The sequence below is a fragment of the Phyllobates terribilis genome, unplaced genomic scaffold (assembly GCF_046119375.1).
Source record: "Phyllobates terribilis strain yellow unplaced genomic scaffold, ASM4611937v1 Scaffold_12__6_contigs__length_324123572, whole genome shotgun sequence".
Taxonomy (NCBI): Eukaryota; Metazoa; Chordata; class Amphibia; order Anura; family Dendrobatidae; genus Phyllobates; species Phyllobates terribilis.
This window is the reverse complement of record NW_027362772.1, coordinates 191,576,551-191,604,468: the sequence shown is the minus strand read 5'-3', so window position 1 is coordinate 191,604,468 and position 27,918 is coordinate 191,576,551. Positions and strand designations below refer to the sequence as shown.

General features: G+C 49.4%; 1 protein-coding gene across 4 annotated transcripts in view; it reads left to right on the top strand.

Moving 5' to 3' along the window:
- Window positions 1-27,918, top strand: part of LOC141172391 (serine/threonine-protein kinase SBK2-like) — a 440,216-nt gene that overhangs the window by 158,650 nt on the left and 253,648 nt on the right. For all 4 annotated transcript variants that reach the window (XM_073656540.1, XM_073656538.1, XM_073656541.1 and 1 more), the window contains one exon: window positions 208-410. In XM_073656540.1, the coding sequence (XP_073512641.1) occupies window positions 208-410 (203 nt within the window). The remainder of the gene's footprint in view (window positions 1-207; window positions 411-27,918) is intronic.

Below are 27,918 nucleotides of genomic sequence, written 5' to 3'. Positions count from 1 at the left end.
AGCACTGCAGGTAAGGACTTCCAGCTGGCGCCGCCTCCGCCGACACCGGTACCGGTAACAGTTGATCGGCGGGGGTGCCGCGTACGGATAGGGCATCAATATTTAGTGGACAGCTCCTTTAACTTAATTGATTTGACTTAATTTTAATATATATGAAATAAAATGATTTATCAAAGTTTTCACTTTTTTAATTTTTATTCTTTTAAGGAACACCCATGGCTCTAAAACTCCTATCAAAGACTTTTACTAAGCGGCAAAACTTTCTCTATGAGTACTGTGTGGCTCTGACTCTTTCATCTCACCCAAACATCATTGGCATGTTCGGCATTGCATTTGAATCTTCTGACCATTATGGTTTCTTGTATGAAGTTGCTCTGCATCAAGACCTTATCTCCATTATAAAGCCAACAGTAAGACAATTTAAATAAAAAATTGTGTGCAAGTATTATATAGTATCGGATATAATAAATTGGGTTTATTTGGTGCAGATTTTGCCACTGCAGATGTGCTGTGGATTAGTCATGATTTTCTGCATTTAAAGTGCAGATTTTCTCTACATTGTATGATTGAATATTCATAAAAGTGCAACCAGAATCAGTGCTATATTTATAATTCAAACTGCCCTTGGCACAAGGCCTGATAAAACTCTTATTTATGGTCCATTTATAATAATAAATACAGGGATTAAATATTACTATACTGTGACTACACAGTATGGCTATACTGTTACTAAGTAAACCCACATACTGTAACTAAGTAAAACCACCATACATCACTGGACATCAGCATTGTACTGTTGCTGAAAAGAAATTACAGAAGTATCAAAACACCACATGCTGTTAGTGAATATTACCACCAAACTGAGACTGAATAGAGTGATTACATATTGGTCAAATATTAAATAGGCACCCACAGAAAACATTGCACTATAGATGGGACACATACACTGACGAGCAAAAGGGTAACAATGTTTTGAACTTTTGACTTTCAGGCTCCATATCTCACCATCTACTACTGATTCAAACGTGAGACTACCATCATTTTATAGACAATGATCTTGGCTATCACATACATAAATTTGACTTGCAACTATTTAGCATATGATTAGTCATGCAGTGTTACTGGTTTGCTCCTGGTGGTGGAAAAATATTTTTCTTTCTGTACACTACAAAATACAACTTGTTCTCACATTCCCTAATAGCTCAGTGTGTTATTAGGTTGATTCCCAAGCAAAAGGTCACTGGTTCAAATCCAGTAGCAGCCATGAAGAAGATTTCCCAAGTAAAAGGGAAACAGCACCATCCAGGTCATCGATAGCGGTCTCTCGGCCAAAAATAATGCCAAACTGCATCATGTGAGTGCCATGAGTTTATACGAAATAAAGTCTGTCCATTCAATCAAAAGTCAAGACAAAATATTGGAGTCAACAAATTGGCTCCCCACAAGGTCTATCAGTTCTGGTGTGACAAACACAGCAGTGGAGGTGGCTCGTATGCATCGTCTCAAAGTCCATGAACACACAGGTGGAAATGCAATCAGCGGAAGAGTCTGTAAAGCTCAGTTCACACTTGAGGATGCTTGAAAAAAAGTAAATCTTTATCAAGTCCATACACAGATAGATATATACTAGCTATTGAACCCGCTCTACGCCTGGGTGGCGAGCATTTTTATTGGTATATGGTCTCCCATGCAGGTATGTGCTGCCCCCCTCCTGGTATTTGTGCTGCCTCCATTCTGTCCCCACCATCCTATCCTAGTATGCGTGGCACCTCTCACCCCCAATCCTGGTATGCATGGCACCCCTCATCCCCAATCCTGGTATGCATGACACCCCTTATCTCCAATCCTGGTATGCATGGCACCCCTCATCCCCAATCCTGGTATGCATGGCACCCCTCACCTCCAATCCTGGTATGTATGGCATCTCTCACCCCCAATCCTGGTATGCATGACACCCCTCATCCCCAATTCTGGTATGCATGACACCCCTTATCTCCAATCCTGGTATGCATGGCACCCCTCATCCCCAATCCTGGTATGCATGGCACCCCTCACCTCCAATCCTGGTATGCGTGGCACCCCTCACCTCCAATCCTGGTATGCGTAGCACCCCTCATCCCTAATCCTGGTATGTGTGGTATCCCTCATCCTGGTATGCATGGGCCCTGCACCCACATCCTGGTATGCATGGCACCCCTCATCCCCATCCTGGTATGCATGGCACTCCTCATCCCTATCCTGGTATGCATGGGCCCCTCTTCCCCAATCCTGGTATACATGGCACCCCTCATCCCTTTCCTGGTATACATGGTACCTCTCATCCTGGTATGCATAGTACCCCGCATTCCTATGCTGGTATGTATGGTACCCCTCATCCCTATTCTGGTATGCATGGCACCCCTCACATCCCTATTCTGGTATGCATGGTCCCCTCACCCCCCAATCCTGGTATGTGTGGTACCCCTCACCCCCAATCCTGGTATGTATGGTCTCCTCACCCCCCAATGATTGTATGTGTGGTACCCCTCATCCTGGTATGCATGGTCCCCTCACCCCCCAATCCTGGTATGCATGATCCCCTCACCCCACAATCCTGGTATGCATGATCCCCTCACCCCACAATCCCGGTATGCATGAATCCCCTTACCACCCAATCCTGGTATGCATGGTCCCCTTACCCCCAAATCTTGGTATGCATGGTCCCCTAACCCCCCCAATAATGATATGTGTGGTACCCCTCATCCTGGTATGCATGGTCCCCTCATCCCCCCAATCCTGGTATGCATGGTCCCCTCAACCCCCAATCCTGGTATGTATGGTACCCCTCACCCCCAATAATGGCATGTGTGGTACCCCTCATCCTGGTATACATGATCCCCTCACCCCATAATCCTGGTAGGCATGGTCCCCTCACCCCACAATCCTGGTATGTGTGGCCCCCTCATCCCTTTCACACTGTACACACATACAAAAAAATAAACAGTTATACTCACCTTTCTTCCCTGTGCTCCAGCGCTGCGGCATCCTGTTCTGCCGGAGGCCGGGGGAGTAGTGCGGTGCCGGAGGACCGTGCTGTCCGGCGCCATTTTGTTGAAGACACACTGCAAATGTGTCTTCAGTAAAATGGCGTGGACAGCGCTATGCGCATGCGCCGATCTGACGCCTCACTCCTGCCCTGGTCTCCGGCAAAGAGAGAGGTGCAACGCTCCTCCCGGTCAGGTAACTATGCAAGTATGGCGCCAGAGATTGCGGTGTGCGCTCAGTGTCTACGCATACCGTGATCTCCGGTGCCATACACTCCTCTTACCTGTAATGGCTGGATGCCTGCTTCTGTCTGGAGCCAGACTGCGCGTCACGCATGCGCAGTCTATCGAGGCTTCAGACAGAGACACGCTTACAGCGTTATATTATAGATATGTAAGTCCATACAACATATTAGATCATCCAGGGAGGCCTGGGAAAGACGTCTCAGATAGATGCAAAGCATGAGACTGTGCTGCACTATTTAACAAAGGAAAGTCAGAGCAGAAACCAGCTTACGTGTTAGCTAATGCAGGTGGGGACTGAGGCTCAGAGGAAGCAGCATGAGCAGCCAGGAGAAGGAGGAATGCTGGTAACAAGTGTATGCAGCAGAATCTCAGAGAGCAAGTAACAGGAGATTCATACAGGTTTGCAGGGGAAAGCAGGAAGCCAGGAAGCCAAAAGGAACAGCACACAGGCAGAATACTCTTGCACTGACTAAAGGCTGAGGTGGAGTTATAAGCCAGGAAGACAAGGGGCAAATGAGACAAAAGATGACATCTTGAAAGAGGGCAAAAATGCCCAAAATGTAATCAAAAATATTCCTGACATAGCCCTTCCAGTAACAGAAGTTGTCAGTTGTGTTTAGATAGGAAATGATGGTGTTGGTCCACTAGTGCTTTCACTAACATTACCACCTACCCCACTTGAACCTTGAACACCAAGCATATTTCCCCTTCCACCATGACCTCACTTTTTCTCACTCATGTTGCTCAGATAGTGTGGTAGGAGCACACTATTAGCAGCAAAAAAATAGATTTTTTACTCTGCACAGCTCTGCATACGACGGAATTTCAGTGGCACTAAATGACAAGGTGAGATATCGCTTGCTGTATCATGTTAGCAACTGTAAAAAATATATATTTTTACTTAGCACACAGGTGAATTTCAGCAGCACTAAATGAAAAGGTGAGATATGGCTTGCTGTATCATGTTAGCAACCGAAAAATATTTTTTTTACTCTGCAACAGCTCTGCACACTGCTGAATTTCAGCGCCACTAAATGACAAGGTAAGATATGGCATGCTGAATCACGTTAGCAATTGAAAAAAAAGTTTTTTTTACACTGCACACAGCTGAATTTCAGCGGCACTAAATGGCAAGGTGAGATATGGCGTGCTGAATCACGTTAGCAATAGTGATGAGCGAGCGTGCTCGCAACTGCTTGGTATTTGCCTGAGCATCTCACTGCTTGAGATGCTCGGCGCTCGGCAAGTAATTCCCCTCGTCGCATGTTTGGCGCTCTTTAGACAGTGAATAAGCATGAGGGGATTGCTTGCCAGTCACTGTAATGCCGTAGCTATGTTGGTTATGGCGTTACATTGATTGGCTGACCACCTAGCTTCATTGGGACGATATAAGACCGGGGACCCTAGACTTGTCACAGTCTACCCCTAAAACAGGCAGAGTAGGGAGATGTGCTGCTGAGTCAGAGAATTGGCGGTTTATTAGTGAAGTATTCCACAGCAACATATATATATCAATCTGAACTAACAGTCCTTCTAAGGACTAATCCAGCAGCATATATTAAATGAGTTGTCACTACTTTTTGATTGATGCCCTATCTGTAGGATAGGGCATCAATGTACAATCAGCCTGGATCCCGCACCCAGAACACCTATTGAACCTATTCACACTTGGCCATTGACCAATACCACACTACAAGGCCAATGCCTAAAACCATGGTCATCACACATGATCCTAAATTACTGCGGTAATAATACAGACATTATGTGGAGCGTGCCAAATATATTCCATTTCAAGTCTCCCAGCTGTGTGTTGTTGAACCTATTCACACTTGGTCGCTGATCAATGTCACACTACAAGGCAATTGCTTAAAACCGTGGTCATCACACGTGATCCAATATTGCTGCCATAATAATATGAACATTTAGTGGAGCGTGACAAATATTACACTCCATTGAAGTCTGCCAGCTGTGTGTTGCTGAACCTATTCACACGTGGTCGCTGACCAGCACCACTGCCAAAAAACGTGGTCATCACTAGAGATGAGCGGTGCTCGACTCGAACTGTTCGCCAATCTCAAATTCGAGCTGTTTTGAGCGGTGTTCGAGCCGTTCGGCGAACACGAACGATTTGAAAAAAATTCAGCTGTTCGAGGTTATGTTCCATAACTGTTCGTGCCCCAAAATCATAACTGGATTTTTTCTCAGTAATGCTGAAAATTAATGTTAATACGCAGTTTGAGTGTACAGTGGGGTGGGGGAGGGGCAGGGGATGGATCTCTGCAGGAATAATGAAGATCTCCATTTTTTTTTCTCTTTCCCGCATTTACAGTTGGGAGGTGCAATCTGTCAGCCTATCAGCAGCGCACACACGGAGCGAAGTGCTTTTTTTCACACAAGCAAGGGCATGTGTCATTGGCAGTGTATGTCACATGTCCTTACCCTATAAGACCCAGCCATTTTCACCGTCGCCACCATTTTCTCACTGCTGCAGCTGCGTGTTAGACGGCACCGCTGTTGCTGTGTGCGCTATATCTTGTTAATTTCAAGCCAATTTTCGCACAAATCTACAGATAGCTTGGGAGTAGGGAAGAGTTGTGATTGCAGTCCTTTTAAGGACTAGGTTACAGCATTTCATACGACTTTTATCAGGCAGGTCTGTGCTCTTAAATAGATAGGTTGTGGGAGTAAAGACTAATTGTAATTGCAGTCCTTTTCAGGACTAAGTTACATCAGTTCTTATCAGTTTTTGCCAGGCAGGTCTGTGCCAGTGCTGTGCAAGTTTTTTTCACAGCATTTGGCTACATCTAGAAAAGATAATCCTTTTTGGCCTATTGCAGAGTGTGTTAGTCAGTGGAGTAGCCTATCTGTGTTGCAAGCTACACCACCTGTGTATAGAATACCATTTTTTTTACTGCACCTAGTGAAGTAAAACCTTTTGGGCATAGCATCATTCTATTAGTCCATCTATACTGACCCCCATCAGGTTGCAAATTGAATATAATTTTTTTCTGCATCTAGCTCTGAAAAAATATTTGGTCTTCTAGCAGTGTGTGGGACTTGTTCTATTAGTCCATCTATACTGACCTCCATCAGGTTGCAAAGTGAATATAAATTTTTTCTGCATCTAGCTCTGAAAAAAAAATTGGGCTTCTAGCAGGGTGTGGGACTTGTTCTATTAGTCCATCTATACTAACCTCCATGAGGTTGCAAATTAAAAATATTTTTTTTCTGCATCTAGCTCTGAAAAAAAATTTGGGCTTCTAGCAGTGTCTGGGACTTGTTCCATTAGTCCATCTATACTGACCTCCATCAGGTTGCAAATTAAATGAAATTTTTTTCTGCATCTAGCTCTGAAAAAAAATTTGGGCTTCTAGCAGTGTGTGAGACTTGTTCTATTAGTCCATCTATACTGACCTACAGCAGGTTGCAAATTGAATATAATTTTCTTCTGCATCTAGCTCTGAAAAAAAAATTGGGCTTCTAGCAGTGTGTGGGACTTGTTCTATTAGTCCATCTATACTGACCTCCTTCAGGTTGCAAATTAAAAATATTTTTTTTCTGCATCTAGCTCTGAAAAAAAAATTGGGCTTCTAGCAGTGTGTGGGACTTGTTCTATCAGTCCATCTATACTGACCTCCATCAGGTTGCAAATTGAATATATTTTTTTTCTGCATCTAGCTCTGAAAAAAAAATTGGGCTTCTAGCAGTGTGTGGGACTTGTTCTATTAGTCCATCTATACTGACCTCCATCAGGTTGCAAATTGAATATAATTTTTTTCTGCATCTAGCTCTGAAAAAAAATTTGGGCTTCTAGCAGTGTGTAGGACTTGGTCTATTAGTCCATCTATACTGACCTCCATCAGGTTGCAAATTGAATATAATTTTTTTCTGCATCTAGCTCTGGAAAAAAATTTGGGCTTCTAGCAGTGTGTGGGACTTGGTCTATTAGTCCATCTATACTGACCTCCATCAGGTTGCAAATTGAATATAATTTTTTTCTGCATCTAGCTCTGAAAAAAAATTTGGGCTTCTAGCAGTGTGTGGGACTTGGTCTATTAGTCCATCTATACTGACCTCCATCAGGTTGCAAATTGAATATAATTTTTTTCTGCATCTAGCTCTGAAAAAAAATTTGGGCTTCTAGCAGTGTGTGGGACTTGGTCTATTAGTCTATCTATACTAACCTCCATCAGGTTGCAAATTAAAAATAATTTTTTTCTGCTTCTAGCTCTGAAAAAAAATTTGGGCTTCTAGCAGTGTGTGGGACTTGTTCTATTAGTCCATCTATACTGACCTCCATCAGGTTGCAAATTCAATATCATTTTTATCTGCATCTAACCCAGCCAATACTTTTGGCCTAATACCACAGTTTGGCCACTCAGCTCTGCTCGGTTCCCATCCATTGTTTTTTTGTGCAAACAACTCCAGAGTTGTGAATTAGTTAACCACCAAAATGAGTGGAAAAAGGCCTGCTGCTGGTGGAAAGGGGAATAGGCGTGTTGGGAAGGGGAAAAAAGGTTGTGTCCGTGGGGTAGGTGTTAAAGCAACAGGAACATCTGCAGAAGAAAGACCATCTTCCAGCCAAACTAAAATGTCTACTTCTTTTAGTGGACAATGCGTTAAGATGAGGCACAAAAACAGCAGGTGCTTCAACGGATATCAAGTGCTCCTTTAAGTGGGCTCTCCTCCACCTCAACTTCAACATCACAAATACTCCAGTCCTCAGAGGTGTCACCCCAATCGCACTTGCTTCCTCACAGCTCCCAAATCTACAGCTGCCCATCTGAGTATGGGGTAGAACAGATGGTTGAGTCTGCAGAGCTGTTTACTCATACTTTAGCCTGGGAATCAGAGGTCGGCTCCAGAGCTTTTGTGAATCCAGACGAGGAAATGATCTGCACTGATGCCCAGAATCTTTATGAGTCGGATCCAGGACCAGACGCAGAAGGTTCTGACCATAATGAAGACCCTCATTCCCAAACTGTAACTCCTGTTGGTGGAGACAATGAGGAAGACGATGATGAGACTCAAATACCTGATTGGAGCGACAACTTTAGTTTTTTGTCAGGGCAGGAACAGGTTGGCTCTGAGGACGACGGGAGTGATAACACACAGGGTGATGATGATGAGGTTGGAGATCCCACTTACTGTCAACCCACAGTCAGCCAAGAGATGAGGTCAGCAGAGGAGGTGGAGGAGGATGCTAGTGACGACGAGGTCAGGTTGCGCCTTCCTGGACAGAGACGTAGTACTGGAAGCACGCCAACAACTGCATCCTCAAACACAACTCTGCCTCTCACCACAAGTCGTGGTGGCTCTTCAGGTCGCATGGGTGCTAAGCCTTGCATAGCCTGGGCAATTTTTCAGATCGATAAAGAAGACCCAACTCGTGTTATCTGTAACATTTGTCAGAAAAAGCTAAGTAGAAGACAAAAAATACATAGTTTGAGTACTTCATGCATGAACCGGCACATGGACATGAAGCATAAGTTGCAGTGGGAAGCTCACTGTGCTACAATGCGGCCTAGCCGGCCGGGCCAAGCACCGTCTGCCACATCTTGTGCATCCGCGGCCTTTTCATCCTCTGTGACTGGGGGGACAGCAGTCACACCTGTTTTGGGACGCAGACCTGCCACCTATTTACCCGCAACAGCCAGCGTGATTGGCAGGTCATCATTTTCTTTGGAGGTGGTAACACCAGCTGGTGTTGAGCGCTGTCCGACATCGATAGCACCACCTTTGGATCAAGGCAACCTAACATGTCCGCCTGCATCTTCCTCACAGTCCGGCAGTTTGCCGGGGACACCCTTATCAACCCCGTCTAAGCACAACAGCCAGCCTTCGGTCCCTCAGATGTGGACAAGTAAAAGACCATTTCCTCCTAGCCATGAGAAAGCTAAGAGGTTGAATTTCACCATCTGCAAGCTCTTGGCTACAGAAATGCTGCCTTTCTGCCTGGTGGACACAGAGGATTTTCGAGACCTTATGTCCGTCGCAGTGCCCCAGTACCAGATGCCCAGTCTGCACTACTTCTCAAAGAAAGGTGTGCCTGCGCTCCACCAGCATGTCGCACACAACATCACCGCTTCTTTGATAAACTCTGTGTGTGACAGGGTGCATTTCACCACAGACACTTGGATGAGTAGGCATGGACAGGGGCATTACATGTCGCTGACTGGACACTGGGTAACTATGGTGACAGCAGGACAAGGGGCTGCTGTCCAAGTCTTGCCGTCCCCACGAGTTGTACGTCAATCCTCTTTATCTCAAAGTTCCTGCACTGCTTCTGCCTCCTCAACCTCCTCTCGGTCCTCCACCTGCACCCAAAGCCTGTCTGGTCATGCCACAAGCTTTCTAACTGCGCAGAAGGGATCCTGCACACCTCCTTACTATGCTGGCAGTAGGGCTCAACGTCATCAGGCGGTTTTTACTTTGAAATATCTGGGAAATGTGAGTCACACAGCTGAGGAGTTGTGGTCAGCTCTGGAGAACCAATTTCATGAATGGTTGTCTCCACTGCACCTGAAACCAGGGAAGGCCGTGTGCGACAATGCTGCAAACCTGGGTGCGGCCCTTCGCCGGGGCAATGTCACACACGTGCCTTGTATGGCTCATGTGTTGAACCAGGTTGTCCAGCAATTTTTAGCCCACTATCCCGGACTAGATGGCATTTTGCAGAGGGTACGGTCACTGTGTGCTCACTTCTGCCGTTCGCATCCCGCAGCTCAGCAACTTACATCTCTACAGAAGTCGTTGGGCCTGCCACTTCACCGGCTAAAATGCGATGTGCCTACCCGGTGGAATTCAACTCTGCACATGTTGCAGCGACTGTGGCAGCACCGACAAGCCCTGGTGCAATACGTTCTGACGTATAGCCTGGGCCAACGAGATCCAGAGGTGGGGCAAATCACGCTGGAGGAGTGGTCTCAGATCACGGACCTATGCACCCTTCTGCACAGTTTTGAAATGGCGATGAAGATGTTTAGTGCTGACGATGCCATTATCAGCATGACTATTCCGGTGATTTACATGCTAGAGCACATTTTAAACAGAATTCGGAGTCAGGTGGTGGCACAAGAGGAGGTGGAGGAAGTAGAGGAGGAGGAGTTGTATGCGGAAGGGCTAACATCTGCAAGGTCCAGACGGTCGGCAGCACCAAGGCGGCAGGCATGTGAGGGTGGGGGAGATGGTTTTACCAGAGCTCATGGTTCAGCCAAACTAATGAGGAAGGTGCAGGAGCCCAGGAAGAAGTGGAGGACGAACTGATGGAAGACTCATCAGATGAGGGAGACCTTGATCACATTTCTGTTGTGCGAGGTTGGGGGGAGAGGACAGAGGAAGGAAGCATGATTGTTACCTCGCCACCAACACAACAGGGACTTGGTGCTCCTGGATGCGCAACACACATGAGTGCCTTCTTGCTGCACTACCTGCAACATGACCCTCAAATTGTGAGAATTAGAAATAATCCTGACTACTGGGTTGCCACACTGTTAGATCCCCGTTACAAAAGTAAATTTGCAGAAATTATTCCTGCTATAGAAAGGGATGCACGCATGCAGGAGTATCAGCAGAGACTGTTGCAGAATCTTACATGTGCTTTTCCACAAAACACCAGTGGTGCACGTAGTGAATCTCACAGTTCCAACTTGCCAACCGTGGGACTGTCGAGTGTTCAGCACTCAAACTGTAACAGAAACACAGTATCTGCTGGTAACATCAATTTTGCGGAATCATTTCACCACTTTTTTAGCCCATCCTTTGCAAGGCCACAGGAGACAAGAAGTCTGACACATAGTCAACGCCTAGAGACGATGGTACAGGAGTATCTCCAAGTAAACATTGAAGCCATGACTGTGTCACTGGACCCTTGCTCTTTTTGGGCTTCCAATCTGGATAAATGACCGGACCTCGCCACTTACGCCTTGGAGATCTTGTCATGCCCCGCAGCCAGCGTTCTGTCTGAACGTGTGTTCAGAGCTGCTGGTGGTGTGCTGACAGATAAGCTCACGCGGCTCTCCACTAATAATGTAGACAGACTCACGTTCATAAAGATGAACAAATCATGGATCCGAAACGACTTTTCTACCCCTGTGTCATCCTGGGGAGAGTAAAAGCTTAATGATTGGTTAAAATCACCTCACCAACTGTTTTAAGCTTTCAAATTACTAATCATGTTTATCTGTATCTTGGCTGGAAAATTATTTGGGCTTTGTAGCAGTGTGCAATACTGATTCTATTAGGCCATCTATACTAAGCTTCACCAGATTTAAAAATATTAATTATTTTTAGCTGCATCTAGCCCGGAAAATAATTTTGGGGCTCCTAGATGCGCAAGACACATGAGTGCCTTCTTGCTTCACTACCTGCAACATGACCATCAGATTGTCAGAATTCGAAGTAATCCTGACTACTGGGTTGCCACACTCTTAGACCCCCCACACTCTTCGATCAACCTTTTCACTTTAGTAAAGAACAAAAAAATGGTCATTTTTGAAATTATAAGCATTAGCAGGTTATTAGAAACTGAAATCAAACAGTTTTCAACTCAAAACTTTATTCTAGGTGATGTTACATTTGCACATAGGACCCCTTGTTCGAAAGGAGCTTCTGAACTCTCTCGTCCATTGAATTTGTCAGGTTTTGGATGGTTTCTGCTTCAATTGTTTTGCATGAGGACAGAATACCCTCCCAGAGCTGTTGCTTAGATGTGAACTGCCTCCCGCCATCATAGACACTCCTTTTGATGATGCTCCAGAGGTTCTGAATGGGGTTGAGGTCAGGGGAGCATGGGGGTCACACCATAAGTTTGTCCCCTTTTATGCCCATATCAGCCAGAGATGCAGATGTGTTATGTGCAGCATGAGACGGTGCATTATCATGCATGAAAATGATCTTGCTGTGGAATACACGGTTCTTCTTATTGAACCATGACAGGAAGTGCTGTTTGAGAAATTCCACATACATTATGGAGTTCATCTTTACCCCTTCAGGGATCCTAAAGGGGCCGACAATCTCTCTCCCCATGATTCCAGCCCAAAACATTACTCCACCTCCTCCTTGCTGGCGCTGTAGCCTTGTTTGTGACTCGCCCCCTGGGCCGCGTGGGGAACCCGGAACCGGGCCTCTGGTGGGATGCTGGGGGTGGTAGTCTCAGTGTGGCAGCGACCCGGTCCGTGGCTCAGGGCGGTCAAACCAGTGGCAGTCTTAGTGTAATAACAAATGTCCGACTACGCCACCCATGGATTGCGGTCAGTGGGGACCGCCGCTGCGCTGCAGACCGCTGAGGCTGATGTTGTAAGCGCAGCCAAGTATGGGATAACTCCCCACGGGAGAAGTATTGCCTCAGGGCAGCTAGTGTGGATGATGGGAGTGATGGTGTGAGCGTCCCAGTACTAATGGTGCTGGTGCGGCGATGAAACACAGAGACGTGTGGTGCAGTTCAGGGTCTTTACTGATGGTATAATGCAGACCCTCCCGGGAGTACTTGTTAGCAGTAGAGGCCTGGTCAGTCTGTGAGCAAGCAGGATCTCCCCTGGCCAGGCGGAGTTGTAGGCCTCCCCGTCTATCTGCACTCTTTCCTGGCTACCTTGCTGTAAGCGGTTACAAGTAGCCCATGTCCCTGAGTATACCGTGTGGTGCTCACCCATATGGCTGGTGACTTGGGGTCTTCTGTTAGCCTCCGCTCCTGCATGGCGGCGCTGGTCCCTTCCTAGTGACTGAGCCTCCGGGCTTCTATGGCCAGAGGACCTGGAATCCCCTGCCGGCTGGTTTCTGCTGCTGGGTGTATATCAGTCCCCACAGCCTCGGACTCCGGTGTCCGGTTGTAGTGTCCTCAGCCAGGGCGAGCTCTGCTCAGCTCCAGCCCCTGGTCTTCAGCTACTGTTCCTACAGAGCTCCTGATGTATCTTTCCCTCTCCAGGCTCTGACTCACCTAATCCCGCCCCAGACCCAGTTTATAAGGGCAGATTCCTCCCCTCCCAGGTCTGGGGGGGCAGTGTTGCATGCTTAGGGCTCCTGACCAGAGAAACCTCCCACTTGCTCTCAGACATAATATTTCTATTACTGTGGCAACCAGACCTCTGGGGTGCCACATTCCCCCCTAGTAAATTTTAGTACTCCGGGACTAAACACATGTTTAAAGAAACACAAATGCAGGGTATAAACAATAATACAATAACATATTTACAAGCAGCTTTTAGTTTTTAGAGGTCACGGCGTGTCCGTAACCGGGTGTCCATATCACCCAAGGTGAAGTTTGTGAAACAAGAGGGCGTCCATGTCACCCAAAGTGAAGCTTTAAGCGAAGTAGGGGACCTGTCCAAAGCAAACCCCTTGCGTTGGCCTTGGGCGTGGCTGCAAGGCTGGAGCTAGCTACTTTGGGCCGCAAGGAGGCCACGCCAGACAGGTTTTCTCTTCCGCGGCCGTCTTCACAATAGGCACCAAGGTGCAACTATCTACAAGCATTGTTCCGGTTATCCAGTGTCCATAACCTGTTAGTCCAAATAAATCTGCAGGGTAACTGAGAAACATAATTAATAAGAGGCAACAACAAAAACCATAAACATTTTCAAGAAATAGGTAAATTCACAGTGCATTACTTTATATTTTCCAACGAGCGGGCATGTGACCTCTAGTGACTCTAGTGGAACTACGGAGCTCACTAACTGGTTCTGCACTACAGGGTGTAGGGGATGTTATAGGTAAGCTGGGCAGCTGTCTGCACACTCTTTGGCTCACTAGGGGCATGGCAGGCTCACTACTAGCAGAGGGTTGATTCTCCTGGTCTGCTGGTATGGATTATTCTGCCTCCTGGGCCAGCTGCTCTTCCAGCTCTACCTGGTCTTCTGTAGGCACTTGAGGGGCTGGCTGGAGAAAGGTGAGGACAGGCACCACGATAGCATTGTTTACTTGTGTCCAGGACCGGGGAAAGTCTCCGAGTACGGTGCTAATCATTTCCTCCTTTTCCTCTACGGGTTGAGGGTCTTCCTGATCTTCATCCGAGCTTTGCAACTTCTCGGGGCACTTTTTCAGGTGGTCTCCGGAGACAGTGGCTGTGGTCTCTCCTCCATCCTTACTGATGATGTACACCTTTGGGTTATTGTGGCTTGAGGGCAGTACGGTGTACGGGTCCTTTTCCCACTGGTCGTCCAACTTAAGGAGCCACCTCTTTCTCTTCAAGACCTGCTCTCCAGGTACCAGGGGAACAGCGGGAGCATACTGGTTATAAGCCTTCTCCTGCCTTTCTCTTGATTGACAGAGACTTCGCTCGACGCTCTCCTGTACCTTCCGGTACTGCTGCTGCCGTTCTGCATCCCAGTCTGCTTCTGGCGAGGTGTCCTCGGGTGTCAGGACTCCCATATCCAGGTCAACAGGCAGCTTACCAGGTCTTGCTCTCTTTAGGTAAGCCGGGGTACAGTTGGTAGAACCTACCGGGATGTGGTTATACAGGTCCACCAGATCGGGCAGTTTCTCAGGCCACAGACTGCGTTCTTCCAGGGGCAATGTTTTTAGCAGATCTATCACCACCTGGTTCATCTTCTCGCAGAGTCCATTGGTTTGGGGGTGATAGGGCGTTGTTCTTATCTTCTTGCAGCCATACAGGTTGCAGAACTCCTGGAAGACCTCCGCTTCGAAGGCTGGTCCTTGGTCCGTCAGCACTTGGTCCGGGTACCCGTGTGGGCGGCAGAAGTGCAGCTGGAAGGCTCTGGCTGCTGTCTGAGCTGTCAAGTCTTTGACAGGGACCACCACCAGGAACCGGGAGTAGTGATCCACGATGGTTAGTGCGTAGACATACCCGCTTCTGCTTGGAGCCAGTTTAACATGGTCCAGAGCGACCAGTTCCAGCGGCTGCCTGGTGATGATGGGCTGCAGGGGAGTCCTCTGGCTGGCACGGTCCCTTCTTCTTAGATTGCACGGGCCACAGTCTCTACACCACCTCTCAATGGCTCCTCTCATGCCTATCCAGTAGAACCGTTCACGCAGCAGGAACTCCAGCTTCTTCCATCCGAAGTGCCCTGCCCCATTGTGGTAGGCCTCCAGCACCATAGCTGCGTCCCGTCTCGGTACCACCACTTGCCAGATCAGCTCATGTGTCCGGGAATTGACCATTCTGCGGCACAACTTCTCCTTGTAGAGAAACAGTCTGCTCTTTTCCGTCCACAGTTGCTTGGTCTCTTCCGGAGCGTCTGGGTCCAGGCGGGCGTCAGCCTGGGTCAGCATCTCCTTCACCAGATGGACTGCGGGGTCACTGTCTTGCGTCTCCGCCCAGTTGTAGTGGGGTAAGGGGTTGAACGTAGCGGATCGCTGGCCCCTCACACGGTGGGAATACTGGGTAATCCCATGATGGTGGAACGCAGGGAGTTCGACCTCTTCCAGTTCTTCTGGATCTTCCCCTCCATCCGGTAGGTTTGGCATCCTGGACAGGGCGTCCGCGTTGGTATTAGAGCGCCCTGCCCGGTATTTGATCGTGAACTCATAGTTGGACAGGCGGGCCATCCATCTCTGCTCCAGGGCACCAAGTTTTGCAGTGTCCAGGTGTGTCAACGGGTTGTTGTCCATGTACACGGTGAACCTGGAAGAGGCAAGGTAATGCTTAAAACGTTTGGTTACTGCCCACACCACTGCCAGGAACTCTAGCTTGAACGAGCTGTAATTCTCAGGGTTTCTTTCCGTGGGTCGCAGTTTTCGGCTGGCGTAAGCAATTACCCGTTCTCTCCCCTGCTGGATCTGGGACAGTACGGCTCCTAGCCCGATGTTGCTTGCGTCCGTGTGGAGGATAAAGGGATGGCTGTAATCAGGGTATGCCAGGATTTCATCCCCCGTGAGGGCCATCTTCAGCTGGCGGAAGGACTCCTCTTCCAGCTTTTCCCATCTGAAGGGTGGCTTCTGGTTTTTGGCCTTCCTGGACTGGCCTATCAGGAGGTCCTGCATAGGAGCTGCCTTCTTGGTAAAACCGGGAATGAATCTTCGGTAGTAGCCTACCAACCCGAGGAACTGCCGCACTTCCTTTATGCTGGATGGTCTTGGCCAGTCCTTAATCACTGTGATCTTGTCAGGGTCGGGGGCTACTCCGTCAGCACTCACCACGTGTCCCAGGTACTGTACCTTTGGCTTCAGTAGATGACACTTTGAGGGTTTTACCTTTAGGCCATAGTTTGCCAGGGCTTCAAACACTTCTGCCAGGTGTTCCAGATGGTCCTCATAGGTCTTGGAATAGACGATGACATCGTCCAGGTATAATAGGACCGTCTCGAAGTTCCGGTGTCCCAGACAGCATTCCATCAACCGTTGGAAGGTTCCAGGTGCGTTGCTGAGCCCGAACGGAATACAGTTAAATTCGCTGAGTCCCATCGGGGTGGTGAATGCGGTCTTCTCCCGGTCCGCCTCTGCTACAGGAACCTGCCAGTACCCGCTAGTGAGATCCAAAGTAGAAAAGAAGTTCGCAGATTTTAATGCAGCTAAGGACTCTTCTATCCTTGGTAACGGGTACGCATCTTTGTGTGTGATACGGTTGACCTTCCTGTAGTCTACACACATTCTCATGGTGTTGTCTTTCTTTTTCACTAGGACTAGTGGAGCTGCCCAGGGGCTACAGCTGTCCCTAATTACCCCAGCCTCCTTCATGTCTTTTAGCATCCCCTTGGCGTCTTGATAGTGTGCAGGGGGTACGGGTCGGTATCTCTCCTTTATGGGAGGATGGTCTCCCGTGGGGATGTGATGTTCTACCCCCTTTACTCGCCCGAAGTCCAGCGGATGTTTACTAAACACTCTCTCGTACTCTTGAACCACCCGATAGACTCCCTGTTTTTGGTGTGAGGGAGTGGAGTCAGTACCCAAATGCAGTTGCTGACACCCGTCCTCCATTGGTTTCTTAGAGCCGTTACCTTCCTCTGGTTGAGATGGAGGCAAGGGTTCCAAGGCCTGTACAGAGTTCTGGTTGATGGTGAACAAATTGGCTAGCGTGGCATACCGGGGCAGGTATACTTCTCTCTCCCCGATATTTATGATGCAGACGGGCACCCTCCCATGGCGTACATCGACCACCCCCTGTGCTGTCAATATGGTGGGCCTACTGTCTGAGTAGACGGGTTCTACCATTACTTGGTAGTCTCTACCTCTTAGACCAATAGCCGCCCGGCACCAAATCATCATCTCACTTTTGCCGCTTCATCAGTGCCCGGATCTCTTTTTGGAGGACACGCTGCTGGCTGGAACTGGCGTTCTTGGCAACCTCTTGCAAAATAAGAATCACCTCTGCAAGACAGTTTTCGATTACATTAGTACCTAGGGTTATTTTTGGGTGACTCTCGCGACGGTCAGTGTCCACAATGATCAGTCCTTGTGCCAGAAGTTCAACTTTACCGACCTTGATGGTCACCTCCTTAAATTCTATCTGTAGCACGGGCTGACCATTGCTGGCGATAATGTTCAGGTCGTCATCTGGGTAGCGGGTTATGTCCGAGTCATTCCAGTACCGCTTAAAGAGCACGTACGGGATGGTAGTCACGTGTGACCCAGTGTCTAGTAGGGCACTCATAGGAATGCCATCCAGTACCACAGGCAAGACCAGACGTCCCCCTACGTATTTGTCACGGCCAGTTCGATGGGCCTGATGATCTTTGGCGGGGGGTTGGCCCTCTACCCCAGGTTGTGCCCGTTTAAATGACAGTACCTTGCCATATGTCCGGGTTGATTGCAGCGGCGGCAGATGGGTCGTCCGTCCTCGTTGTATCTGTCGCTGGGTCTTCCTCTGGCCGGTGGGGTCCTCCTCAGTTGGTGCCACGGGACGTCCTCCGGTCCGGATGCCAGCTGGATCTTTCCTGGTGAAGAGACCTGTAAAGACTGCACAGTTCTGGTTAGCGCGGCAACGCTTTTAGTAAGCTCTTGGACCTGATGGTGCAGGTCTGTAGCCGGGTTATTGTTCAAAGCCTGCGCATCAGCTCCCACAGGCCCTGCAGACAAGGGCGCCGCGTCCTGGTGATAAGTGATAGTGGGGCGCCTGTGGGTCACAGCGCCACCTGGTGCCGGTTCTCGGAGCACCCGGATGGCTCTGTCCTTGAACTGTGCAAAGTCCAGGTCAGGGTCCTGTAAGGCCATTGCCCGCAACTGGGTTCGGTGGGCATTGCACAGTAGACCCTCAATAAATTGTTCGGTCAACAGCTTGTCTTCATTCCCCATGCTGTCAGGGTCCGCCTGCTTAATGGCCCTGAGGGCCTCTTGTAGGTTTAGAGCATAGTCTCTTATACTTTCGTGTGCCCGCTGTTTGCACCCGTAAAATCTGAGTTTTATTTCGGCTGAGGTTCGGGTATCAAATGTGTCTTTCAGCCGGGCGAGTATTTCTCTGACATCCTCTTCTTCCCAGGTGACCAGGACTGTACCTCCCTTTGGGCTGCCCCGATTAACTGGGCCACCAGGATGCTCACTTTTTGCTCTTCCGTGAGGGGGTATACCTGGAAGAGGCTATCCAGTCTTTCCCTAAAGTTACTTAGGGTATGTGACTCCCCTGAGTACTGGGGTAGCCAGGTTGCCCCCGGGATATAGGGCATGGTGAATGGCATGACCGCTGCAGCGGTTGCTCTGGAGGCCGGTGTGGCGGTGGAGCTCCCCTCGGTATCCAACATCCTTCTACCCCCCTAGTGGACCGTGGCCTACCTTGCGATGCTCTTCTTCCGTAGGCTGCGGCTCCGCAGTCAATCGTCGGGGTAGAGGACCTGGCGTCGCGCTCCGATGACGTCAGCGTCGCTCTTCCTCCCTTCCTGGACCTTGCGCAGCGTCAGTGCGTGGGGCGGAGCTTCGGATCTCCACGCCCCTCTTCTTCCCGCGCGGCGTCCTGAAGATGGCGGGAAGCAGCTGAGGATGGCGGGAAGACGGCTGAAGACGGCGGGAAACGACCCAAGATGGCGTCCGATGGCGGGAAACGACTCCGGACGGCGGGAAACTTCACCACAGGTAAGTAAAAAAGTCTTTTTTCAGGCGCGCAGTGCCTGGTGGTTGCGGGCACAAAATCCTGCCTACTACGCCAAAGTTGACTCGCCCCCTGGGCCGCGTGGGGAACCCGGAACCGGGCCTATGGTGGGATGCTGGGGGTGGTAGTCTCAGTGTGGCGGCGACCCAGTCCGTGGCTCAGGGCGGTCAAACCAGTGGCAGTCTTAGTGTAATAATAAATGTCCGACTACGCCACCCATGGATTGCGGTCAGTGGGGACCGCCGTTGCGCTGCAGACCGCTGAGGCTGATGTTGTAAGCGCAGCCAAGTATGGGATAAGTATTGCATCAGGGCAGCTAGTGTGGATGATGGGAGTGATGGTGTGAGCATCCCAGTACTAATGGTGCTGGTGCGGCGATGAAACACAGAGACGTGTGGTGCAGTTCAGGGTCTTTACTGATGGTATAATGCAGACCCTCCCGGGAGTACTTGTTAGCAGTAGAGGCCTGGTCAGTCTGTGAGCAAGCAGGATCTCCCCTGGCCAGGCGGAGTTGTAGGCCTCCCCGTCTATCTGCACTCTTTCCTGGCTACCTTGCTGTAAGCGGTTACAAGTAGCCCACGTCCCTGAGTATACCGTGTGGTGCTCACCCATATGGCTGGTGACTTGGGGCCTTCTGTTAGCCTCCGCTCCTGGATGGCGGCGCTGGTCCCTTCCTAGTGACTGAGCCTCCGGGCTTCTATAGCCAGAGGACCTGGAATCCCCTGCCGGCTGGTTTCTGCTGCTGGGTGTATATCAGTCCCCACAGCCTCGCACTCCGGTGTCCGGTTGTAGTGTCCTCAGCCAGGGCGAGCTCTGCTCAGCTCTAGCCCCTGGTCTTCAGCTACTGTTCCTACAGAGCTCCTGATGTATCTTTCCTTCTCCAGGCTCTGACTCACCTAATCCCGACCCAGACCCAGTTTATAAGGGCAGATTCCTCCCCTCCCAGGTCTGGGGGGGGCAGTGTTGCATGCTTAGGGCTCCTGACCAGAGAAACCTCCCACTTGCTCTCACACATAATATTTCTATTACTATGGCAACCAGACCCCTGGGGTGCCACATTTGCGTGGGGTGTCCATCAACCAGCCATCCTCCACTCCATCCATCTGGACCATCGAGCGTTGCACGGCACTCATCCGTGAACAAAACAGTTTTGAAGTCAGTCGTCATGTATTGTTTGGCCAACTGGAGCCGTTTCTGCTTGTGTGCAGTGGATAGAGGAGGTCGACAGGATGGCTTACGCACAGCTGCAAACCTCTGAAGGACCCTGCATCTTGTTGTTCGGGGGATGTTGGAGGCACCAGCAGCTTCAAAAACTTGTCTGCTGCTATGATAAGGCTTTTTTGCCGCTGCTCTTTTAACCTGACGTAATTGCCTGTAGGAAAGAGTCCTCAATTTGCCCTTATCAGCACGCACACGTGTGTACTGTGAATCAGCTACATACTTCTTGATTGCCAAGACACTTCATCCTGATCATCGCACAATGTTGATTGTAATCATGCCTTGACCTAAACACTCCACAATTTGTTGCTTCTCAGCAGCCGACACATCCTTTTTCTTTCCCATTTTGGCAGAAAATGTAGGCTGCTTAATAATGTGGGACAGCCTTCTTAAGTAGTCTTGTCTTTCATTGGACACACCTGCCAAACTAATTAGCACAGGTGTCTGCAGTTGCTTACAGTGATATAAAGAGCCCTGACACACATCACCATCAATGAGTTTTAACTGACAAACAAATTCTTCCCTTATCACTCCTAAATACTTTTTGCATAATAATTTGGAACACAGTGTACATGTGCTTTTCCACAAAACACCAGTTGTTCACGTAGTGAATCTTACAGTTCTAACTTGCCAACCGTGGTCTGTATGGAGTTGTTCAATAAAGGTCCAAAAATTAAGATAACATAGACGGGAGAGGTCTCTATGAATAGGAATTCCTAAGTATTTGATACCCTGTGAGGGCCAGGCAAAGGGAAAGTTGGACTGGATGGAATCCTGTACGGATTTGGGGAGGGAGACATCGAGGGCCTCAGACTTCGCTGCATTGATTTTAAAATTTGACCATGTAACAAAGTGATCTATTTCAGCCATAACAGCAGTGATGGATATATGTGAATGAATGATATATACTAGGACATCATCAGCAAATGTAGAGCACTTGTACTCGGTGCCTCCCACCTCAATCCACCTAATATTGGGGTTATGGCGAATTGATGAGAGTAGGTGCTCCGTCACTAGGATGTATAAGAGAGGGGATAGAGGACATCCCTGCCTTGTCCCACTGGTGATTATGAAAGGTGATGAAAATGTTCTGACGCACCCCCTGGGCCTTGGGACACCCGGAGCCAGACCCTTTTTGGTGGATGCTGGTGGTTGTAGTCTCCGTGGCGGCGACCCGGTTCCGTCTCTCAGGGCGGTCAAACCAGTGGCGGAACTATTTATGGGGTTTTGATGTTTAAATGTCCAACTACGCCATCCGTAGATTGCGGTCAGAGTGAACCGCCGCTGCAGGGCAGACAGCTGAGGCTGGTGTTGTGGGTGCAGCAAAGCGTAGTATAACTCCCCACGGGAGGAGTATAGCCATAGGACAGTGTATGCGGAGGATGGGGGTGATGGTGCAGGGCAGCAACAGTAACGACACGGAGTCAGTGATGCAGTCCAGGGCCTTTACTCACAGTTCTTATTATCCAGACCACTTCTGCATGTAACGGCTGTCCACGTCGTACTGTGCTCACCAGGTGAGGGGCTCAACCAACTCCCAGATAACTTTGGAGTGCTTCACAGGACCCCCTTTGTGTGTCCTTTGTCTGGCCTTTCTTACCAACGCTTCTGTCCGGCTGCCTCGGGCCTCCTCTTGGTAAACTTTGGCGCCAGTTTCCCTGACCCTATGTGGTGCCTTCCTAGCGGGTGTAGCGAGGGGCTGCGCCACATAAAATGTCACAGCCTCCGGTTTCTAGCTGAGGGTCGTTTCCCGCCTCCACTAGTTTCGGGGACCGGTCTCCCCCTTTGGCCTGACCCCTCCACGCAGGTGGATTCGGGCGTGCGGTGGTGACTCGCCCGTCCGCACCCCTTGGATCCCTTCGTTCCTCGTTTCTGGAGCCTTCTCCGCTCCTCTTCCTTCCTTCTCCCTCTTCCAGGCCTGAGCCTCTGTTACTAGGCCCGCCTCCGGAGCAAAGCTCATGCAGAGCCCCTGCTCCCTGTCACTTCTGCTCAGACGTCTCTGCACTGAACTAAGATGGTGCCCACCTTTTATACTCCCTTCTCAATGCACCCAGGAACTGCTTCCTCCCTGCTCCTGCACTACAGGGTACCCCTTCCTCGGTGTTCCCTCCCCCCACTCCAGCCAGGGACAGGGACTGTCGTGCCCATCTCAGGGGCATATGGGTCGCCCTGCCCCACGGCAATGTGGTGTAATGCATGCAGGTGTCGGGGTCCTGATCCACACTCCATCCTTACCTGAGAGTGAGATATCACACCTCTGGGTGAGGTGCAATACCTCTGTAGCAACCGAGCCCTCGGGGTGCTACAGTTCCATTTATCTTCAGCCTAGGTGACGTATTGCGATACAGGGCCGTGATTTTGGCTATAAAAGGGTCCCCTAGACCCCTACCCCAAGCTTTTTAAGAAAATAATATATGGCGTGCCAGGGGACTCTATGGAATGCTTTCTCAGCATCCAACGAGAGTATCTCATTACAAATTTTTAACTGCATCTAGCCCAGGAAATACTTTGTGCCAAGTAGCAGTGTCTGCTAGTCAGAGGATTATTCCAGCTGTTAAGCAAGCTACACCACCTGTAGTTTGGACACTTAATTTTTTCAAAGGAAATGCTTCGGGACCCCGGGATACTCAGTGAAGAGCATCGGGAGGCACCCAAGGCATAGGGGCTGGGACTGGTGGTAGGACACCTTGCGGTGGACCGCCGAGCTCGATCCTTATAAAAGCTCTTTAACTGCAGCAGCTTTAGTGGACGCTACTGGAGCTGGAATTGCGCGGCTGCTGGCATGAGACTTGCCCTCCAATAGATCCTTGTAAAAGGATTTAAAGTGTATTCATTCAAATTAGAGAGACAATTTAAATTAAAAAGCTTAGAGCTGCCTCCACCACAGGGGAGCTCGCTCGACCCACCAGCGGACAGGCACCAGTATTGGCAGAGGGGGGCTGGCCTTCAGGGTCCACCGCGGCTCTGGCACAAACCCGGCGACACGGAGGTCGCACGGGCAGGAACGGACTGGCCGTGTCGGCTTCTCACTTTTTGGATTTTAGAAGGGCATGACATGCCTATATCTGTGTCTCCCCCTCCTTTTACTCCTCCACCTCTTTTCTTTTCGCATGACTATATGTACTTGTCACTTTTCCATGTGTTAGTTATGTCTTCTGAGCAGTTTGTCAGCTTTTGGACACCTTTGAAGGTGTTTTCTATGTGTTTCTATGTGTTTTTGTTTGCCTGTCATTGGTTTTAACGGTGTTCGACGGTGTTCGACGAACTGTTCGACGAACAGTTCGGCGAACACAAGGGTGTTCGACGAACCGAACCGAACTCGAACACTACAGGGGTGGCTCAACACTAGTCATCACACGTGATCCCATATTACTGTGGTAATAATACAGATATTTTGTGGAGTGTGCCAAATATACTCCATTTCAACTCTGCCAGCTGCATGTTGTTGAACCTATACCTATACTAATACCACACTACAAGGCCACTGCCTAAACAGTGATCATAACTAGTGATGAGCGTGCACTAAAATGCTCGGGTACTCGTTGCTCGGGTCGAGCAAATTGGAATACTCCGGTGCTCGACCCGAGCAATGAGCCCAATGTAAATCTATGGGAAACTCGAGCATTTTTCAGGCGGCTCCCCCCCGGCGGTCTGCAGAGGGCCTAAAAATTGCCCAAATCAATGGGAACAGTGCTCAAATGACATGGGAACAGCATGGGGAAGACCCCAGGAAGCATTTCTGACTCCCAGGTCACTGCAGTCAACAACATTGTCAGAGTATTATGCCACTTTTACAGACTCACAATAAAACATACAAAAACGAAACAAAAATAGATTTTCTTGGGAAATATGTTAAGGAACATCCTTTCCAGGGTAATGACTTGTACATAAGGCAAAATAAATAACCAAAAACAAAAATACTCCTCCACACCTTGGGATATGTTCACACGTAGCGTTTTTAATGCGTTTTTGCACTTTTGCATTACTTTCAACCAAGACAAATGCATTCACTGGGAAATGTCATTTTGACATTTTACAACCTTATCTGGGAATGTGGTGTGTGACACATCATCAGACACATGCATACAGTGCTGAAAAGACAAGGGAACAGTATGAGGAAGACCTCTGGAAGCATTTCTGACTCCCAGGTCACTGCCTAAAAGTGTGCACATCATAAGTGATCCTTGGCGCATGCAAAGCTGCCTCCCGCCATGCACCTGTCATTGCGGACTTGCAACAATCACCGTCCACGTCCTTGTCCCAGTGCAGCGTTCAGTTGTCACTACCCCATTCCTTGGAATGCAAGCGCAAGTATGCAGCCAGTCACCCACCCTCCCACAGGCTGCAATACCATCCTGCCAAATTTTTGACAGCTGCTTGCACTTGAAATGTGGCCTTTTTGGCTCATGCAGACGGAAGCTGTCCACAATCTTATGGCGGCGGTGACCGGGTATCCATACTCGGTCCCTAGCCGCCACCATTTCTCCCGGTATCGTCTCCGCCTTCCACAAGCACGGGTCCCACAACATTACCCGTGCCCTCCCCAGTGCACTTACTGGGAAGGACCGCCTAACCACAAACACGTGGACAGGTGAATGTGGCCAGGGACGGTACGGAGCCAGTCCACAGCTTTTTATGCTGAGTTGTATTTCACTACAGCCATATTCTTTAGCTTTGTGAAAGTACTTGGGAAACCATATCTACCCAGCTGTCATTTCTCCCAGGAAGTCCTCTAAAGCTGCTTTCACTTGAAATGTGGCCTTTTAGGCTTGTGGAGGCGGAAGCTTTTCATAACCCCCTGCCGGCGGCGGCCGGTGCAAATACTTGGTGCCCAGCCGCCACTATTTCTCACGGTATCGTCTCCACCTTCCACAAGCACGAGTCCCACCACATTACCCGTGCCCTCCCCAGTGCACATACTGGGAAGGACCACCTAACCACAAACACGTGGACAGTTGAATGTGGCCAGGGACGGTACGGAGCCAGTCCACAGCTGTTTTTGCTGAGTTGTATTTAGCTCTTTGAAAGGACTGGCATAGGGGTAAACTGTATCTACTCTGGGTGTAATTTCTCCCAGGAAGTCCTCTAATGCAGCTTGTTGCAGAAGCAATGGCAGCCCGTCCAACATCAACTCACACTTGTCGGTGGTTCTTTGACACACACACACATCTTTCTTTGCGCATTTAATTTCATGACTACAGAGTTGGGCAATGGCCTAATCTGCAATGCGGTTTGAGAAATAACATGCATAAGCACGTCCCATCCGCATTAAAAAAGCAGCTATAGAGTGTCGGGGAAACTTCCCCCACACTTTTCTTAGCCAGGGTTGCTTCTCGGCAGGGTGTGAAGGGCCCACCAAAGAACCGGAGACTCCTCCGGTGGGCCTTGGCTTCTCCTTCAGGAGAGTTCATAGTGCCGAGGTGAGGCCATGATGATGATGATAGAGGCCACAATCTGCTTAGTTTACTGTTACTTGGAATGCAAGCGCAAATATGCAGCCACACACCCACCCACAGGCCGCAATACTAAACTGACAGATTTCTGGGCAGCTTCTTGCACTTGAAATATGGCATTTTAGACTCGTGGAGGCAGAAGCTTTTCACAACCTCATGCCAGCAGCGGCCGGATGTCCATACTCGGTCCCCAACCGCCACTATTTTTCCCGGTATCGTCTCCGCCTTCCACAAGCAAGGGTCTCACAACATTACCCATGCACTCCCCAGTACACTTACTGGGAAGGACCACCTAACCACAAACACGTGGACAGGTGAATGTGGCCAGGGACAGTACGGAGCCAGTCCACAGCTTTATTTGCTGAGTTGTATTTCACCACAGCCATATTCTTTAGCTTGGTGACAGGACTTGGGAAACCATATCAACCCAGCTGTCATTACTCCCAGGAAGTCCTCTAAAGCTGCTTTCAATTGATATGTAGCCTTTTAGGCTCGTGGATGCGGAAGCTTTTCATAACCTCATGCCAGCGGCTGCCGTGTGTCAATACTCGGTTCCCAGCCACCACTATTTCTCCCGGTATCATCTTCGCCTTCCACAAGCACAGGTCCCACAACATTACCCGTGCCCTCCCCAGTGCTCTTACTGGGAAGGACCGCCTAACCACAAACACGTGGACAGGTGAATGTGGCCGGGGATGGTACGGAGCCAGTCTATAGCTTTTTTTTCTGAGTTGTATTTAGCTCGGTGAAAGGACCTGCATAGAGGGAAACCGTATCTACTCTGGGTGTAATTTCTCCCAGGAAGTCCTCTAATGCAGCTTGTTGCAGAAGCAATGGCAACCTGTCCAACATCAACTCGCACTTGTCGGTGGTTCTTTGACACACACACATCTTTCTTTGCGCATTTAATTTCATGACTACAGAGTTGGGCAATGGCCTGATCTGCAATGCGGTTTGAGAAATAACATGCATAAGCACGTCCGATCTGCATTAAAAAAGCAGCCATAGAGTGTCCGGGAAACTTCCCCCACACTTTTCTTAGCCAGGGCTGCTTCTCAGCAGGGTTGGAAGGGCCCACCAGAGAACCGGAGACTCCTCTGGTGGGCCTTGGCTTCTTCTTCAGGAGAGTTCATAGTGCTGAGGTGAGGCCATGATGATGACAGAGGCCAAAATCTTCTTAGTTTTCTGTTACTTGGAATGCAAGCGCAAGTATGCAGCCACACACCCACCCACCCACAGGCCGCAATACTAAACTGCCAGATTTCTGGGCAGCTGCTTGCACTTGAAATATGGCCTTTTAGGCTCGTGGAGGCGGAAGCTTTCACAACCTCATGCCAGCACCGGCCGGGGGTCCATACTCGGTCCCCAGCCATCACTATTTTTCCCGGTATCGTCTCCGCCTTCCACAAGCACGGGTCCCACAACATTACCCGTGCACTCCCCATACACTTACTGGGAAGGACCACCTAACTACAAGCACTTGGACAGGTGAATGTGGCCAGGGACAGTACGGAGCCAGTCCACGGCTTTTTTTGCTGAGTTGTATTTCACCACAGCCATATTCTTTAGCTTGGTGACAGGACTTGGGAAACCATATCTACCCAGCAGTCATTTCTCTACCCAGAGTTGGGCAATGGCCTGATCTGCAATGCGGTTTGAGAAATAACATGCATAAGCACATCCGATCCGCATTAAATAAGCAGCCAAAGAGTGTCCGGGAACCTTCCCACACACTTTTCTTAGCCAGGACTGCTTCTCGGCAGGGTTGGACAGTCCCACCAGAGAATCCTCTGGTGTGCCTTGGCTTCTACCTCAGGACAGTACATGATAGCGCTAACTTTGCAGCTGCTATGGGGCTCTTAGGCGGGGGAGAAAGGTGAGCCCTCAGAATCAAATCCTCTGGTGGGCACAATGTTTTTCAATCTGAAACAGCTTCTCAGGGGAAGTTGTATTTCACCACAGCCATATTCTTTAGCTTGGTGAAAGGACTGGCATAGAGGGAAACCATATC